The sequence below is a fragment of the Ascaphus truei genome, chromosome 2 (genome assembly GCF_040206685.1).
Source record: "Ascaphus truei isolate aAscTru1 chromosome 2, aAscTru1.hap1, whole genome shotgun sequence".
Lineage (NCBI taxonomy): Eukaryota > Metazoa > Chordata > Amphibia > Anura > Ascaphidae > Ascaphus > Ascaphus truei.
Window position 1 is genome coordinate 400,559,400 of NC_134484.1, and position 16,302 is coordinate 400,575,701.

General features: G+C 47.7%; 1 protein-coding gene across 9 annotated transcripts in view; it reads left to right on the forward strand.

Annotated features, from left to right (window-relative positions):
- Positions 1-5,813: 5,813 nt before the first annotated feature.
- Positions 5,814-16,302, forward strand: part of SGCE (sarcoglycan epsilon) — a 92,317-nt gene continuing 81,828 nt past the window's right edge. For 6 of the 9 annotated variants that reach the window (XM_075587317.1, XM_075587318.1, XM_075587310.1 and 3 more), the window contains exon 1: positions 5,817-6,117. Coding sequence is in view for 6 of the 9 variants with exons in the window: in XM_075587310.1 (XP_075443425.1) it covers positions 6,048-6,117 (70 nt within the window). In the remaining 3 variants the exon portion in view is untranslated. Of the gene's footprint in view, positions 6,118-16,302 lie in introns of all 9 variants that reach the window. The other 3 variants (XM_075587311.1, XM_075587319.1, XM_075587312.1) reach the window with 3 other exon arrangements.

The window sequence follows — 16,302 nt, forward strand, 5'->3', positions numbered from 1 at the left end:
GGTGTATACATGAGAGGATGGGGCACCGGGGCCACTGAAAAGGATGACTCAAAGCGTGAGATCTATTGGGGCCACGATACCCCACTAGAGAGTAAGATGATGGGGATCACCTTTAGTGATCCATTACCCAAACCCACACTCTAAGACTACAAAGAGATGGGGTTCACACATCCTCTACCATGACCAGAATACAACTACATAACAGTAGGGGTTCAGATTATATAAACAATCTTAAAGAACCAAGTTTGAGTTAAATAGAGTCCTAAACTCACAAAGTCCGTATTGACTTTAGAGGCGGACCCTAGTACAGGCTTACACTCCTACACTCTCTTTATATATTCAGAGGTATGACATGGAACCACTAACATCATTAACGGGTATCCAAACATTCTGCTGGTGGTCAATGTATAGGATGATACATTTTACACAGGACTAATACACAAGCCACATACAGCAAACACCAGTATCAAACGCATGAGTCAGATCCTATCCCAGTGGCAACCATCCTCCTAATGTATGAACACCCGCTATACCAGTCCGCCAAACTATACACACAGTACACGTTGTGCTGATCATGTACAATCATTTCTGCCCCTTATGAGAACGTACATTACCTCATGCGCTGATTCAGACAAGTTGCCAAGGCAACATGAATCACTAATAGCTGGACAACCAATACACACACCCTGCAACGGTGATTGGCTATACCCGTCCTCCTATTCACACAATACTGGGATTGGTTGGGAAATGCTACACGCCCCCCACCTACCAGCCCTTATAGCAGGGAGGAGACTAAGGATGTCACTCCCATTACCCTGACGAAGCGCCTACGAGCGTGAAACGTGCGTTGGTACATGATGACGCACTTCCGGTGACGTCATCTGGAGTCGCGGAGGAGCAGGAAGCGGGAAGCTGAGATTACTGAGAGACTGACAGGTCGTATGAACACCGAAGGGAGCCACACATACACTGATGCTTGCATTTAGACAGCACCAATGGCAGCACCAGTAGGAAGCAGCTAAATTGATTGTCTCTGCTTTTTAGGATAGCGGTGCCACGCTACACGCAGTGACGCCTTGACTGTTACCCTATTGATATAGCGGTGCGCTCCCACTGGGCGCTCCATGCACCTTGTAAGAGGAAGGTAGAGGGATAAGTATATTGGGGTCCTAGTACCATTCGGTTCATATATCACACCACACTATATACAGGGACGCTACCCAAGACTATATATCCCCTTTAACATCAATACCGGCCCACTGGGTCACCTAGCAAACCTTCTCATGCTGGGACTCCAGTCCACATCATAAAGGCTATATGCCTCAATCACAATAACAGAGGTTTGTGGTGGGAATCCCCCATAGGAGTGTTCTGGCATACCAAATACGATACTATACACAATAACAGTCTCCCAACATTAGAATAACTCTCATAGCAATCATTCCCCTACCCCTGCGTGCTCCCTCTGTGTTTCCTGGAGCCACATAGTGGTATTTTAGACATTTAGTCTGTTGTATATATGTTAAATAAATGTGATTTTATAATTGTTTATGTATGGCTACGGGGGCAACTCCAAGGATTGTATTTTTCCTAGCCTAGCAAATCTGGTCTAGCGAGTGCAAATAGGAATCTTTTAGACCACCTCTGTGATCTTTCACCCTTCTTAATAAGAGCTTCAATCAGACTTAGAACTATGCAACTAATTTTGACAAATTTACTATAAATCATTGTTCCTGGTAATGCACAGGTTATTAAGAATTTTTATATTAGTGTTAGGTACCTTTGAGATGTGGTCTGCCGTGTAGTGGCTCAAGGGCTTACAACACTTTGGCCAAAATGTTAAACTAAAAGACCATTTTATTTAATAGATATCTATACATATATATTTAGGCACTGTACCGTGTATAAGTCTCACTGGATGTGCATTGAGCTCTGTCTGTGTTTCATGTTCTGTCTCTGGTTTTAAATATAGCTTTGCACAACACCCAGAATATCTTTTTCTCCTCTGCTGGGACTGCTGCTGTCTCTTGTCGGGTACCAAAAGGGTCTGCAACATATTGTTTTGCAGGGCTCCCTGATAGGAAGGTTCCTAAGTAATCTCTTTGTCATCATCACCGCCATGCTACAGTAAGTAGGGCAGTAGTATTGCGGTGTGAAAGGTAACAAGAATGAGAATTTATCTTGCATTCACTGACCTAGAGTCATCAATCTCTGTTAAAATTGCGTTAATATCACACCAAGGAAAAAGAAAAAAAAAAACAGACCTAGCTGTATTACTGCAATTTTATGATCTAAGTAAGGGGTGCGCAAACTTTTGGTCCTACGCCCCCTGCCTCCTCAGCCCCAGTGCTCGTGCCCCCCTACCTGGCATCCTCGGAGTCATGTGACATTACATGACCGAGCGGCGTCATTTGACACCACGTTGCCATGGCGATGCGACACCCAAAGCCGTCGGAGACAAGGTAAGTGAGTTACAGAGGCCTCCCGTGCTCCCCAGGCATTTAATTTAAATGCTATGGGGAAGAGCGCAGGACCTCTGTAACGCCCTCCCCCAAAAAAAGTTCTCGCGCACCCCTGATCTAAACATTAATATTCTAGTCGCAATGCAGTAATTAATAGAACCGATGATCAAGTGTTAATTACAGTAAAATTACAATCAATGGTTTTAGGTTTTAGGTGTTGCAGCGTGATACAAGTTACCCCTGCTCATCACTTGTAGCAAGTGGACTGCGGCCCAAGTGCGGCCATGATCGCGGTCAAGCATGATCACATCTCAGCGCGGGGGGAATTTCCCAGAAGGACCAATGCAGCATGGGCCCCTGTGTTAATCCTACCAGGCCGCAACCAGTCTGGAAGAGCTGCACAGAGAGAGCACACAGAAGTGATCCCTCTCTCTGTGTCTCCCCGCACAGCTCTTACAGGCGATCACGCTATTTTTATTATTATTTCTAATACATAGGATTGAAGTAGGGGGTTTACGGACCTGAACCACATCCATTTCAGGTCCAGGGACCCCCTGCTTACCGAGGTATGCACCGTATGGGGTGTTACTATCTCCTGCAAGTTTTACTGTGCCGGTCACATGGGCTGTGACACAGAGACATAATAAAAACAGCGTGATCTGCTGTAAGAGCTGTGCGGGGAAACAGAGAGGGACTGCTTCTCTCTGATCTCTCTGCTGTAAGAGCTGTGTGGGGAAACACAGAGAGGGACTGCTTCTCTCTGATCTCTCTGCTGTAAGAGCTGTGTGGGGAAACACAGAGAGAGGGACTTCTTCTCTCTGATCTCTCTGCTGTAAGAGCTGTGCGGGGAAACACAGAGAGAGAGACTGCTTCTCTGTGATCTCTCTGCTGTAAGAGCTGTGCGGGGAAACACAGAGAGAGAGACTGCTTCTCTCTGATCTCTCTGCTGTAAGAGCTGTGCGGGGAAACAGAGAGGGACTGCTTCTCTCTGATCTCTCTGCTGTAAGAGCTGTGTGGGGAAACACAGAGAGAGGGACTTCTTCTCTCTGATCTCTCTGCTGTAAGAGCTGTGCGGGGAAACACAGAGAGAGAGACAGCTTCTCTCTGATCTCTCTGCTGTAAGAGCTGTGTGGGGAAACACAGAGAGGGACTGCTTCTCTCTGATCTCTCTGCTGTAAGAGCTGTGTGGGGAAACACAGAGAGAGAGACTGCTTCTCTCTGATCTCTCTGCTGTAAGAGCTGTGCGGGGAAACACAGAGAGGGATTGCTTCTCTCTGATCTCTCTGCTGTAAGAGCTGTGTGGAGAAACACAGAGAGAGGGACTGCTCTCTGCTGTAAGAGCTGTGCGGGGAAACACAGAGAGGGACTGCTTCTCTCTGATCTCTCTGCTGTAAGAGCTGTGTGGGGAAACACAGAGAGGGAGACTGCTTCTCTCTGATCTCTCTGCTGTAAGAGCTGTGCGGGGAAACACAGAGAGGGATTGCTTCTCTCTGATCTCTCTGCTGTAAGAGCTGTGTGGAGAAACACAGAGAGAGGGACTGCTCTCTGCTGTAAGAGCTGTGCGGGGAAACACAGAGAGGGACTGCTTCTCTCTGATCTCTCTGCTGTAAGAGCTGTGCGGGAAAACACAGAGAGGGACTGCTTCTCTCTGCGCAGCGCTTCCAAATTGGTGGCAGCCCGGTAGGATTAAAGCAGGGACCCCCACAGCGTTAATTCCTTCAGGGCAGCCAATGTACTGGGCTTTTAGGTGTGGGGAAGCTGCTGTCAGGCTCCGTTCATCAGCAAATTTCTTGTGCATCACTGCGCATAACTCTGCATCTGTATTTTTTTAATAATGTGTATTAGGGTCATCACTGACTACTATTCCGCCCAATGGGCTGGCAGTAAACCCTGGTACTATCAGTTTGCCAGTAGTTTGAATGGGGGTTTCCCCCTCACCTTTGGTACCGCACTTGAGTGACAGCAGAGGGTGGTACATCCTATTGTAGCTGGGACAACGGAATGCCCGCCTTCTGGCTGTACTTAAGGGCATGACCACCCAAAAGTTAGTAGTTGTTCCTTCCCTCTGAGGAAGACAGGTCACACAACTGGGAGCCTAAGATTGGTGCCTTCCCATGTGCTCTTCCCGTTGGGAGAGTGTGAGTGTGTACCTTACCTCTGCCTCTGCTAGGGAGGTGGGGAAGAGCTAGAACGGCTGCGGGTGCCCTTGGCCTGTAGTGACGGTCCAGGGACCATATTCAGTGATAGCTGACCTGCCAGACTGTATCCGGCAGAAGACTGCCATGTAACTGTTACTGCAGAGTGGTGTAGTAATAAACCCGTTCCTGATTTTCAATATACTGTACCTCCTGCCTGGTGCGTGACCTTTCAGGGGGGAGAGGTAAAAAGTTCTACCGTGGAAGATCACTTTCAGTTCCTGGAGCCTACGGCAGATGGAGGCGCTGCACTGTTAAAGAGATATCTGGGGTATGAACCCCAGAAGCCTGTTGCTGTGTCCTCACTACAATCGGCCAACGAGTCAGTCCTCCTGTTGCCAGCAGGTATATGCACCATACACCCTGTAATGGCCCCTATCTGCGATTGGGTGGGGGAAACACCATTACAAATGTTTTTAATTTACATTTTAATGGCAATTTTTTTTAAAAATTTGAGTACTTTAATGTTTTTATTTTTAGTGTCCAAAAGCCCTATTTGCCACATTTTACCTATTTGCAAATAGGCCATTACTGAACAAGCAGGAGGGATTGGGGGGGGGGGGGGGGGGGAGAGGAGGGGCGTGGGTGTTGTATGTGCCCAGGGAGGGGAGGGGGGCAGGGTCTTGAGGACCGGAGTTGAGCACCACTGCTCCAGACCACTGTGAGAATTTCAGGATCACTGTTTCTTCCCTAACTATTTAATTTAAGCAGTTGACATAAAGACATAACTGTTAGAGTTCCCATTTAGACGCTTTAAGACCATTGTATGTAATCAGAACTTTCTTTTTATTCTTTCATCTATATTTACATCTTTACAATAAACATTTGCATTTATTTACTTAAATGAGTGTCACAATTAGTACCTCGAAAACTTTTGGTGAGTTGCAAACTCACACAGAGAGTAAAGGGGGATAATGATTGTGGGCATACAGAAATTAGTTCGAACTTCCTCTTTGTAGCATTAACATTGAATTTATAAAACAAACAATACTGCTTTTGTTTCTCATTTTTATTCCTCCACCAAGAGATCTGACATTCCAGAGAGGGAGAGACAGGGAGAGAGGGAGAGAGGAGAGAGGCAGGGAGAGAGGAGAGAGGAGAGAGGCAGGAAGAGAGGAGAGAGGCAGGGAGAGAGGAGAGAGGCAGGGAGAGATGAGAGAGGAGAGAGGCAGGGAGCGAAGAGAGAGGGAGAAGGCCAGGGAGAGAGAGAGAGACTGACCCTTGTCCCATCTTCAGTGGTTGTAACAAGGAAAGAGGAAAAAGGAGGGAGAAATGTTGAGGGAGGTGGAAGGAAGGAGGGATGGAAACAGAGGGAGGGGAGAGGAAGAGGAGGAGATGCTGCTGGTCTGCTGCCTGTCACTAGCCGAATAATAGGGTGGATAAAGCAGGAATGCAGCGGGCAGTGATGGACACGGTGTCCGGGATGAGCCCTGCAGCTCTCAGCACCCTGCTGCTCACAGGTTTGTGTCTCCTTCCCCCACTAGCTCCCGTCTCCCAGCACAGCAGCAACACACACATATGTATACACAGCCTACAACCTCAGTCACTGCTGCAGGCAGAGCCCCATCCAGCTCACAGCTAGCGGAATGGAAACCATGAGCCTACTGTGTGCATCAGTGTGTGTGACACAGCGAGGTACCCGGGCTGCTGTGTGCATCAGTGTGTGTGACACAGCGAGGTACCCGGGCTGCTGTGTGCATCAGTGTGTGTGACACAGCCAGGTACCCCGCTGACCCAGGGAGCACCTCTGTATCTGCCAGAGCTCTGCTACAGGATATCTGTGACATATGCACTGAATTGAATTCACATGTGCATATTTATTCTCTTCTTCCTGTAATGGAGCACACGTGTAATGGCGTGTGTGTCTTTCTGTGAGCAAAAATGGGTTTGATTTATATACATAGATATGTTGGTATATTAATGTGTGCGTATAAATGTTGCATTTATAGATGCACTTCAAGATGCATGATAATATGTATGAGTACATGTTTGTGTGAGCGATTGCCCTGTATCAGGTACAAGGCCTTACATGTATGTTAGTTAGGATACTGGTATGTGCATGCGGTGGGGGTCATTTATAAAAGTCTTCCGGCTACAAAACCAGGACAAAAACTGGTGCAACAACACTGCATGAGATTTACAACCCAGTAAGTTCCAACTGGAATTGTTTTCCTTAATTAATCTGTTTTTTAGTCCCTATTTATGAAAGCCAGGCCAAATAGGGTGCAATATTGAGGCAAAATCTGAAAGATTTGTTTCTCTTTGGTACTGTACATGTGGTGCAATTGTTTTGTCTCAGAATTGACTTGACTACTTTTGACTTGATACATATCCCTAGTTGGTGTGGATGAGTCGCGTTTTGATGTATATTGTATATTAGAAATATTGACCCATAACAAGAAGATAAGCAATATTCTGCCACAAGGCACCTTCAGGTTCTGGAACCCACTGTACAGCCCATTCAAGTCAAAGAGTCAGAGATATTCCTACCTCCTCCGAACGGTGTTTCATGGCAGAACACTGCTTAATAAATATGGGCCATTGTGTTTTTATTTTGCATTACCAATAGGATTACTAGGTGCCCGGTTTTGAACCGGACAGCCCGGTATTTTACCCCTGCGTCCGGTATTAAATGAAATATAATACCGGACATGTATGTGTCTGGTATTACCTCTCTCTAAAAGCAGGGTGGCTGTGGGGCAACCGGCGGAAGGAGACAGCACTTCCTGCCGGTCCCGGCTCTCCCCCGCTGCAGACTTCTCTCTCAGTGTCCCACGAGGTGTCTGCTGCTAACGCGCGCGCCGGGTCTCTCTGACGTCAGCGCCGGAAGTCTAACCTTCTGGCGCGCTGGCGCATGCGATGTCAGCATCAGACACCTTGGCGTGGGACACACAGTGAGGGAGAAGCCTGCAGCGGGGGAGAGCCGGGACAGGCAGCAAGTGCTGTGACCTAGCGCCGAGTGCCCCCCAACCACCCCCCGTAGCCACCGGACCTCCCGTAGCCACTGCCCCCCCCTCGCATCCACCGGCCCTCCCGCAGAAACACCCCCCCCTCGCAGCCACCGGCCCTCCTGCAGCCACCGCCCCCCGCGCAGCAACCCCCCCCCTCCCTGCAGCCACCGGCCCTCCCGCAGAAACTCCTTCCCCTCGCAGCCACTGGCCCTCCCGCAGCCACTGTCCCCCACGCAGCAATGCCCCCCTCCCCGCAGCTACCGGCCCTCCCACAGCCAATGGCTCACCGCCCCCCCCGCAGCAACAGCCCCCCTCTCTCAGCCACCGCCCTCCCGCAGCCACCATCCCACCATAAGCCACCGGTCCACCCCTCATCCCGCAGCTACGTCCCACCCTAAGCCACCGGTCCACCTCCCATCCCACAGCCACTGCCCCCCGCCACCACCAGGCCTGACCTGAGACCATCCCCAAGGTAAGTCTGATTTTAATATATGTATTGGGGGTGTATTTTTTATATGTATTGGGGGGTGGGGGTATTTTTTATGTGTATTGGGGGGTTGAGGTATTTTTTTATATATATTGGGTTGTTGGGATATTTTTTATATGTCCTGGGGGTACAGATATCTATTTTTATATGTACTGGGGGGTGGGGGTATATTTTTATATGTAGTGGGGTGGTTGGGGTTTATTTTTATATGTCGTGGGGGGGGTTGTGGTATATTTTTATATGTCATGGGGGTGGGTGTATATTTTTATATGTATTGGGGGATGGGGGTGTATTTTTTAATATATGTATTGGGGGTTGGGGGTACTTGTTATATGTATTGGGGGCAGGTGGGGATATTGTTATATGTATTGGGGGGTGTGGGGGTATTTTTTCTATGTATTTGGGGGTATATTTTTTATATGTATGGGGGGGGGGTCTCGCATATTTTAGCATTGTGTCCAGTATTTTTGGACAACACACCTGGCAACCCTAGTTACCAAATATTGTAGTAGGTTAGATAAATCTGCAGTATTTTCCCTCTCTGTAAATGGTTTGAGGTAGAGAGACTGGTGAAGACACTTCCCAGAGTGAGGCAGAATGCCTTGTGTAGAATGGCGCTGGCAATGCACAATATTTATTTTAGATTTTTGGCCAAATATGGAATTGGTGAAGCAACTTCAAATAGCTGTTCATTTGTTTGGATTTATTTTAGTAATTTTTTCATTATCAGAAACAATAGATAGGAGATTCTTACATACTGATTTGGTGAACTGTTGAATAGTATATTATACAATAATAATAGAATACAAACCAAATCAGATGCATATACAGTAGAATAGAATAATAACTGATTATCACCCTGGATTGTGAAGACCTATTGTTGAAATGGTGTGTGTGTGTGTGTGTGTGTGTGTGTGTGTGTGTGTGTGTGTGTGTGTGTGTGTGTGTGTGTGTGTGTGTGTGTGTGTGTGTGTGTGTGTGTGTGTGTGTGTGTGTGTGTGTGTATACTTAGTTAAGTTATGGTGGGTAAAAAAAGTGAAAAAACCCTCCACAGCAAAGCATATAGCAAATATTCCTCTATGCTCATTTGCATGTCTTAGGCAGGTGTGCAACCTCGCCTTTCACCATTATCACCCAGCACACAGCACTTCCACTGCAGCAGGGGATTCTGGGAAATGACATGCAAATGGACACACAGTGTCACCTTTTGCTTCAAAACCATTTTTAACATGGTTCCCTATAGGCTTAAGCTTGCTGCATGGTCACAGCTTTAAGCACAGCCAGGGTTACAATGCATAGCCAGAAAACCCACCCACAGATAGCTGTTTCGACTTTAATGGGTCTCCTCACTGTGGGGTTGGTTAATTGTGCTCTGCATTCAGGACCGGTATAAAATCCATATCTTCCTAAAATCCAACAACACACTCCCAATACAGTCCTGCCATAAGTTATATGTCCATCCACATCTCTGTCTTATAGGATGTGTATAAATGTTCAGAGCAGTTTAGCTGCTGTCCCAGATCTGCAGACACCATCCCACTAAGCCCCAATGTTGTGTGCACGCTCTGCCTTGGTCAGTTCTCCTATTGGTCTCCTCCACTCTGGGGTCCCCAGCAATCCTGTTAGCTAGTCTCTAAAGTACCCCTGCTTATACCCTGTACACTTTTGCAATGCGTTTTCCCTTATAATTTTCTGAATGGCACTCAGCTGCACACGTGCCAATTAAATAATAATAAAATAAAATAAACAACTATTTTCCCCAACGTTTCTATTCTTTTCTACATGTATCTCAAAATGTATTTTCCTTTTCCAACTTTAAAACACCACTTGGCTTTTCCTGACTCCATCCCGAGTCCTGTTCCTGACTCCTGAGTTACTCCTGTTGCCCTCTCAGTTCTTATTTAATTTATATTAAATGGGCCAATTACTCTTCCACACCACATGTAATATGAGGTCTGAGAAACTAGGAGTCCCTATTCCTTGGTCCACAGAGCCCTAGCATGAGAAGGGTCCAGAGCGGGGTACATTTACTCCAGTGATCGGACTACTATTTAATTTGGTATGAAACCCCTGAAATAGCTGAAGTATTCAGGTGACCAGCCTGTTTTGAACACTGTCATTTTTTTAAAAAGTAAACAGTTTGGACCCCTAGGAGTCGGGACAGTTGCTGGCACAGGTGGTGTATCGCCTCATTGCAAACTGCCAGCTCATTACCAAGATTGAAAAACAGCTGCGGCAGCCTTTATCCTAATGCGTCCGGATCCACGGCGCTCTGCTAACCATGGCCAGATGTGGTATATTTTCTTTTTTTCCGTAGCGCTTTCCGGTATGTTAGCGCTTGGATTTTTAGCGCTGTCCGCTATACTGCAATACCGTCTAAAAACACAGGTGGGCGTTCGCGAGCTGTTGTCGTAAAAGTCTAATAAGTCTAATGCATGTCTAATGCATTATGTCTGTGTGTGCGCGTGCAGAATTTGTAAAATGGAGGATTTACAGTATACAGTATTACAAAAATATAGCGTCGCGTCTTCTTCGAATATAAAATTATCACATTTCTATACAGTACTGTATGTACTGTATTATTTTGTAATCAGTACTTTTACTTGTTTTCATACTCTTTTTATACAGTATTATGCGTGTACCATACATTGTTGAAACGCATAGGCGTGTTATAGTATCACATTTCGGTGCATACAGCGCTCTCCCTCTTGCCCCCGCACACACGGCTAAAGTACTATTTCAACTTCTTATCTACAGTTCAGTACACCTCTCCCAAAGCCAGATGGCTTTCTGGCTTCAATCATCCCGAACCTGTCATCACATTCCTGCGTGTATAACGTACAGAGCCTAGTGTCATATTTCAGCGCCTGCGTGCAATCATGTGTAAGTTGAAGTCTGGAAAAAAAAATATATATTTTTTTTTTTATGTTTCTTTTCCAGACATTTGTGCCTGCATAAAAATTCTTGTTATTCTGATATTCTATCGGTACTGTAGATTTTTAATGTTGCACTGGTCATTCACATGCTTTATGTAATTTTTATTGATTTGGGGGTCTGGGGATCAAAACATTATGATGACCTGTTGAAAATATGTCTTTGAACTACAGTTCAGTACTGCTAATCCTTAATCCAGTTTTACCCCCCCCCCCCCCCCCCGCAGACACACACAAGGTATTTCAACTTCTTATCGACACCTCTCGAAAACCATTCATTTTCAAAAGCTTGGCTTTGTGCTTTTAATCTTGCCGAGCGTCACATCTCTGCGCCTGCATGTAATCCTCTTTGGGAAAGATCTAGTTGATGATTAATGCGCATGCGTGTATAACTTCACAATCATTTTCAAATGCTTGGCTAATCCCTTATGCTAATCCATTATGATGATCCCCCCACCCCCCCAACACCTTTGAGGCTTTGTTTATGGTAATGCATGCGCACTTGTGATAAACCCTTCTCGAATTGAATATGTTAATCTGATTATGTAACCAATGAATAAAAATGGAACCAATGAATAAAAATGTAAACCTTCTTGAAGAATCCCCCCCACACACACATTCACAGTGAATTTAAAGTTCAAAGAAAAAAAATGTGAATGTAATGAAATATTTATTTTATTTTATCAGGAATAAAAAATAAAAATAATCATTTTCAGTGTTTATCTTCTTTGTACACGTACAAGTAGTGTACAGTAGTGCAGCGGTGCGCAAACTGGGGGGCGCGCCCCCCTGGGGGGGCGCAAGATTGTTTAGGGGGGGCGCAGGAAGCAGCGGCGATTTTGCCAGGAGCAGAGGGAAAAAAGCCGTCTGCAGCTGCAATTTTTCTTTTGGCCATTAGGTGGCGCTGTGCTGCGCTGTGCTACAGTACACAGCAGCATCTCGTTGCTTCCTGCATCAGCGACATGGGGAGAGGGGGTGAGTGAGACTGACACATGGGGGGAGTGAGACTGGGACATGAGGTGAGTGAGACTGGGACATGGGGGGGGAGTGAGACAGGGACATGGGGGGGGGGAGTGAGACTGGGACATGGGGGGGAGTGAGACTGGGACATGGGGTGAGTGAGACTGGGACATGGGGGAGTGATACTGGCACATGGGGGGAGTGAGACTGGGACATGGGGGGGTGAGACTGGGACATGGGGGGGAGTGAGACTGTGACATGGGGGGGAGTGAGACTGGGACATGGGGGAGTAAGACTGGCACATGGGGGGGGGAGTGAGACTGGCACATGGGGGGAGTGAGACTGGGACATGGGGGGGGGGAGTGAGACAGGGACATGGGGGGGGGAGTGAGACTGGGACATGGGGGGGAGTGAGACTGGGACATGGGGTGAGTGAGACTGGGACATGGGGGAGTGAGACTGGGACATGGGGGGAGTGAGACTGGGACATGGGGGGGTGAGACTGGGACATGGGGGGGAGTGAGACTGGGACATGGGGGGGAGTGAGACTGGGACATGGGGGGGAGTGAGACTGGGACATGGGGGGGAGTGAGACTGGGACATGGGGGAGTGAGACTGGCACATGGGGGGGGGTGAGACTGGCACATGGGGGGGGAGTGAGACTGGCACATGGGGGGGGAGTGAGACTGGCACATGGGGGGGGAGTGAGACTGGCACATGGGGGAGAGTGAGACTGGCACATGGGGAGAGTGAGACTGGGACATGGGGGGGGAGTGAGACAGGGACATGGGGGGGGAGTGAGACTGGGACATGGGGGAGAGTGAGACTGGGACATGGGGGGGGAGTGAGACTGGGACATGGGGGGGGAGTGAGACTGGGACATGGGGGGGGAGTGAGACTGGGACATGGGGGGGAGTGAGACTGGGACATGGTGGGGAGTGAGACTGGGACATGGGGGGGGAGTGAGACTGGGACATGGGGGGGGGAGTGAGACTGGGACATGGGGGGGGAGTGAGACTGGGACATGGGGGGGAGTGAGACTAGGACATGGGGCGGGAGTGAGACTGGGACATGGGGCGGGAGTGAGACTGGGACATGGGGGGGGGACTGGGACATGTGGGGGGGGACTGGGACATGTGGGGGGAGTGAGACTGGGACATGGGGGGGGGAGTGAGACTGGGACATGGGGGGGGGAGTGAGACTGGGACATGGGGGGGTGGGAGAGTGAGACTGGGACATGGGGGAGTGAGTGTGAGACTGGGACATGGGGGAGTGAGTGTGAGACTGGGACATGGGGGAGTGAGTGTGAGACTGAGGCATGGGGAGGGTGTGAGTGACATGAGGGGGGTGAGAGTGTGAGATGGGGAGGGGGGTGAGAGTGAGTGTGACATGGGGAGGGGGGGTGAAAGAGCTACATGGGGATGGGGATGAGAGAGACATTGGTGGGAGGGAGGGAGACACTGGCAGGAGGGAGAGAGACACACAATGGCTGGAGGGAGAGTGTGAGAGAGACACCGGGTGGAGGGAGAAACAATAGCTGGTTGGAGAGTGCAAGAGAGACACTGGGGGGTGGGAGAGGCAATGGCTGGAAGGAGAGTGAGAGACAATGGAGGGAGGGAGACACTAGGGGGAGGGAGAAAGAGAGAGAGACACACAGGGGGAGGGAAAGAGAGTGGGGGGAGACACTGAGGGGAGGGATAGAGAGGGACTGGAGGGGGAGTGTGAAATACAGGGAGTTGGAGAGACTGGAAGAGGAGTGTGAGACTGGAAGAGGGGAGAGAGTGAGAGACAATGGGGGGAGGGAGAAAGAGACACACACTGGGGGGAGGGAAAGAGAGTGGGGGGGGAGGGGGAGACACTGAGGGGAGGAATAGAGAGGGACTGGAGGGGGAGTGAGAAATACAGGGAGAGACTGGAAGAGGTTAGAGAGGTCCTGAGGTGTTCTAATGTGGCGGGAAGAGAGAGATTAATAATACAGCAGAAATGGGAACGCTATTAGACAAATATTATAATATTTATTTTTAAGTTATGTAATTTGTGCTATAAATACTTTTTTTGTAGACGCGTGGCGGGGGCGTTACAAAGCTGGTTCGCACTGACGTCATGCACTGCACATGCACTGACGTCATGTGATTTTGATTACATCAGGCAGGGGGGGCCCGAGAAATTTCATGGATGAAAAGGGGGGCTCGGCATAAAAAGTTTGCTCACCCCTGCAGTAGTGTACTGTAGTTCTTCTGTCAGTTGAAATTTTAGGGTCGGTGCATAATAATGGAAGAATGAAAAATACAAATAATCATGAATAATGCACATTTATAATAATAAAAACAGTAATACAAATTTTTAGTCTTTATCTTGTTCGTCATGGCCACATTAGTGCGGTATGGCATTTTTTTTAACCAAAAGCTAATATTTGTTCTTTTTTTAGTGAATACCATTCTTACACAAATTTCATAGTGTTCGGTAGGAACATGCAAACACATTATATAATGCAATTAATTTATCGAAGTTTAGGGAATAGGCCCCAATAACTACATCAAACACACAATTGGAAAAATGGTTACCCAAAACGTACTGTAGAGCTTACAATCTAAATGGTATGTTTAGACATAGTAGGGGAAGGCTTAGGTGCAGGCCGTCCCTCTTAATCATGGTCTCAGTTCCAAAAACCAACTGTCATGAGAGACCAGGTTATTTACACCTTTTTACCAGGATCATTCATTGAGCAAAACAAGGAAATTAAATAAATTGTAATTTATTTGGCATAAATTCGCTTACACACAATGGAACACAAAATACAGACAAAAAGACACACTTACTTTAGGACTAGGGTCGAAAACTAGAGTTTCCTAAATGCAGGGAACTCTATGGGAGAGTTTTACCCTGACCGGGACTTAGCCCAGAATCTATGTTCTCCTCTGAGAACTTTGACCCTCCTGACCGCGAGTTAGTCCAAATCTCCTGGAACTCAAATCAGCATAAAATCCCAGCCGCAACTGCTATGTTCGTTTCTGAGAACTTAGACTCTGGTGGGCAGACTTTTCAGGCTCGAAATCGAAGCCGGTTGCTCTGCTATTCACACAGAAGTAACTTTGAAAAGCCTGTCCGCGCTCTTACTACCAGAGATTCCAAATCTGATTGACTCACAGGTTCTTATATTATTTTCAGTTTAATTCACAAAACTGAACAGCCAATCAACGCGTGGGAACTTTCCCAAGCAGCCAATCAGATTCAAGCCGGGTCAGCGGGAAATCCGAAATAGCCAAGAGACATGCGCAAGCCTGCCACCTCTCTCCGTGGCTATCTCAATGCCACTCGCTGGGCAGGCTCCACCAGGTCTGGCAGAACAAGTGGCATCCCGGAGGACTGACATTGTTCTTCGGACCTGGTGCTCCCCCTTTCCCACGCTGACCAAATGTTATTCACACCTCTGGGCATCCTCTGATTGCTTTGAACTCCGATGTCCAGCAGACTTACCAGCGCCTATGGGTTAGCTCGGGCAGCCTGTTTGGACATCGGTTCTGAATGTAAAATGCATATTACCTTTAATGTAATGTATCTTTTAATACACTTCTGAGTCTTGGGGGACAGGGAACAGAAAAGGAAAAAAATATGTCGTTTTATTTCTATCTGCCTTATTCCCCACACGCTTTTCCTTGGACTCAGTTTGGACTCTCAGAGTCCCCCCTTAACCTTATATATGGTTGAGGCACCCACAAACCCTGTACTGGTCAAATTGGCATCAGCTGGGGTACCCCCCTTAACTAGGGATTCCCTCAGCTACATGAATACATGTTTATCCCTGTGTCTCATTCTCCTTTCTGGGCTATGCTGAAGCAGGGTACCCTAGTGAGTCGCGCTTGCGTTTTTCATGGGGAGGTATTGCCGGGATAATGTGCCTACATGTATCCGAGAATCGGGCATGATTACCGGATAGTTTTATAGGGGAACCGACAACTCCGGACCCCAACCTCCTTGGCACATTCTGTCAATGGTTCCTCCACAAAACCCTCCTTGAAACTCATACCTAGCATTCCCTGCTTGATCGCATGCCCGGATAGGGAAAAACACAAAAAATGCTGTTATTACATACAGTACATTGGAATGGTACATTGTTACAGGGCCAAGAGCTAACTCTCTTGGACCCTTATACACGGAGCAGGGGTAACCAAACGGGCTTGACCTTTATTGTATAGCCTGGTTACCCCCTCCCGTCACACCAACAATATAGAACTGGAGTCCTGTTCCATTATTCCTAGCTGAAATATTCAGGTCACTGGCCAGCTTTGAACACTCTACATTGAAAAGTTAAAT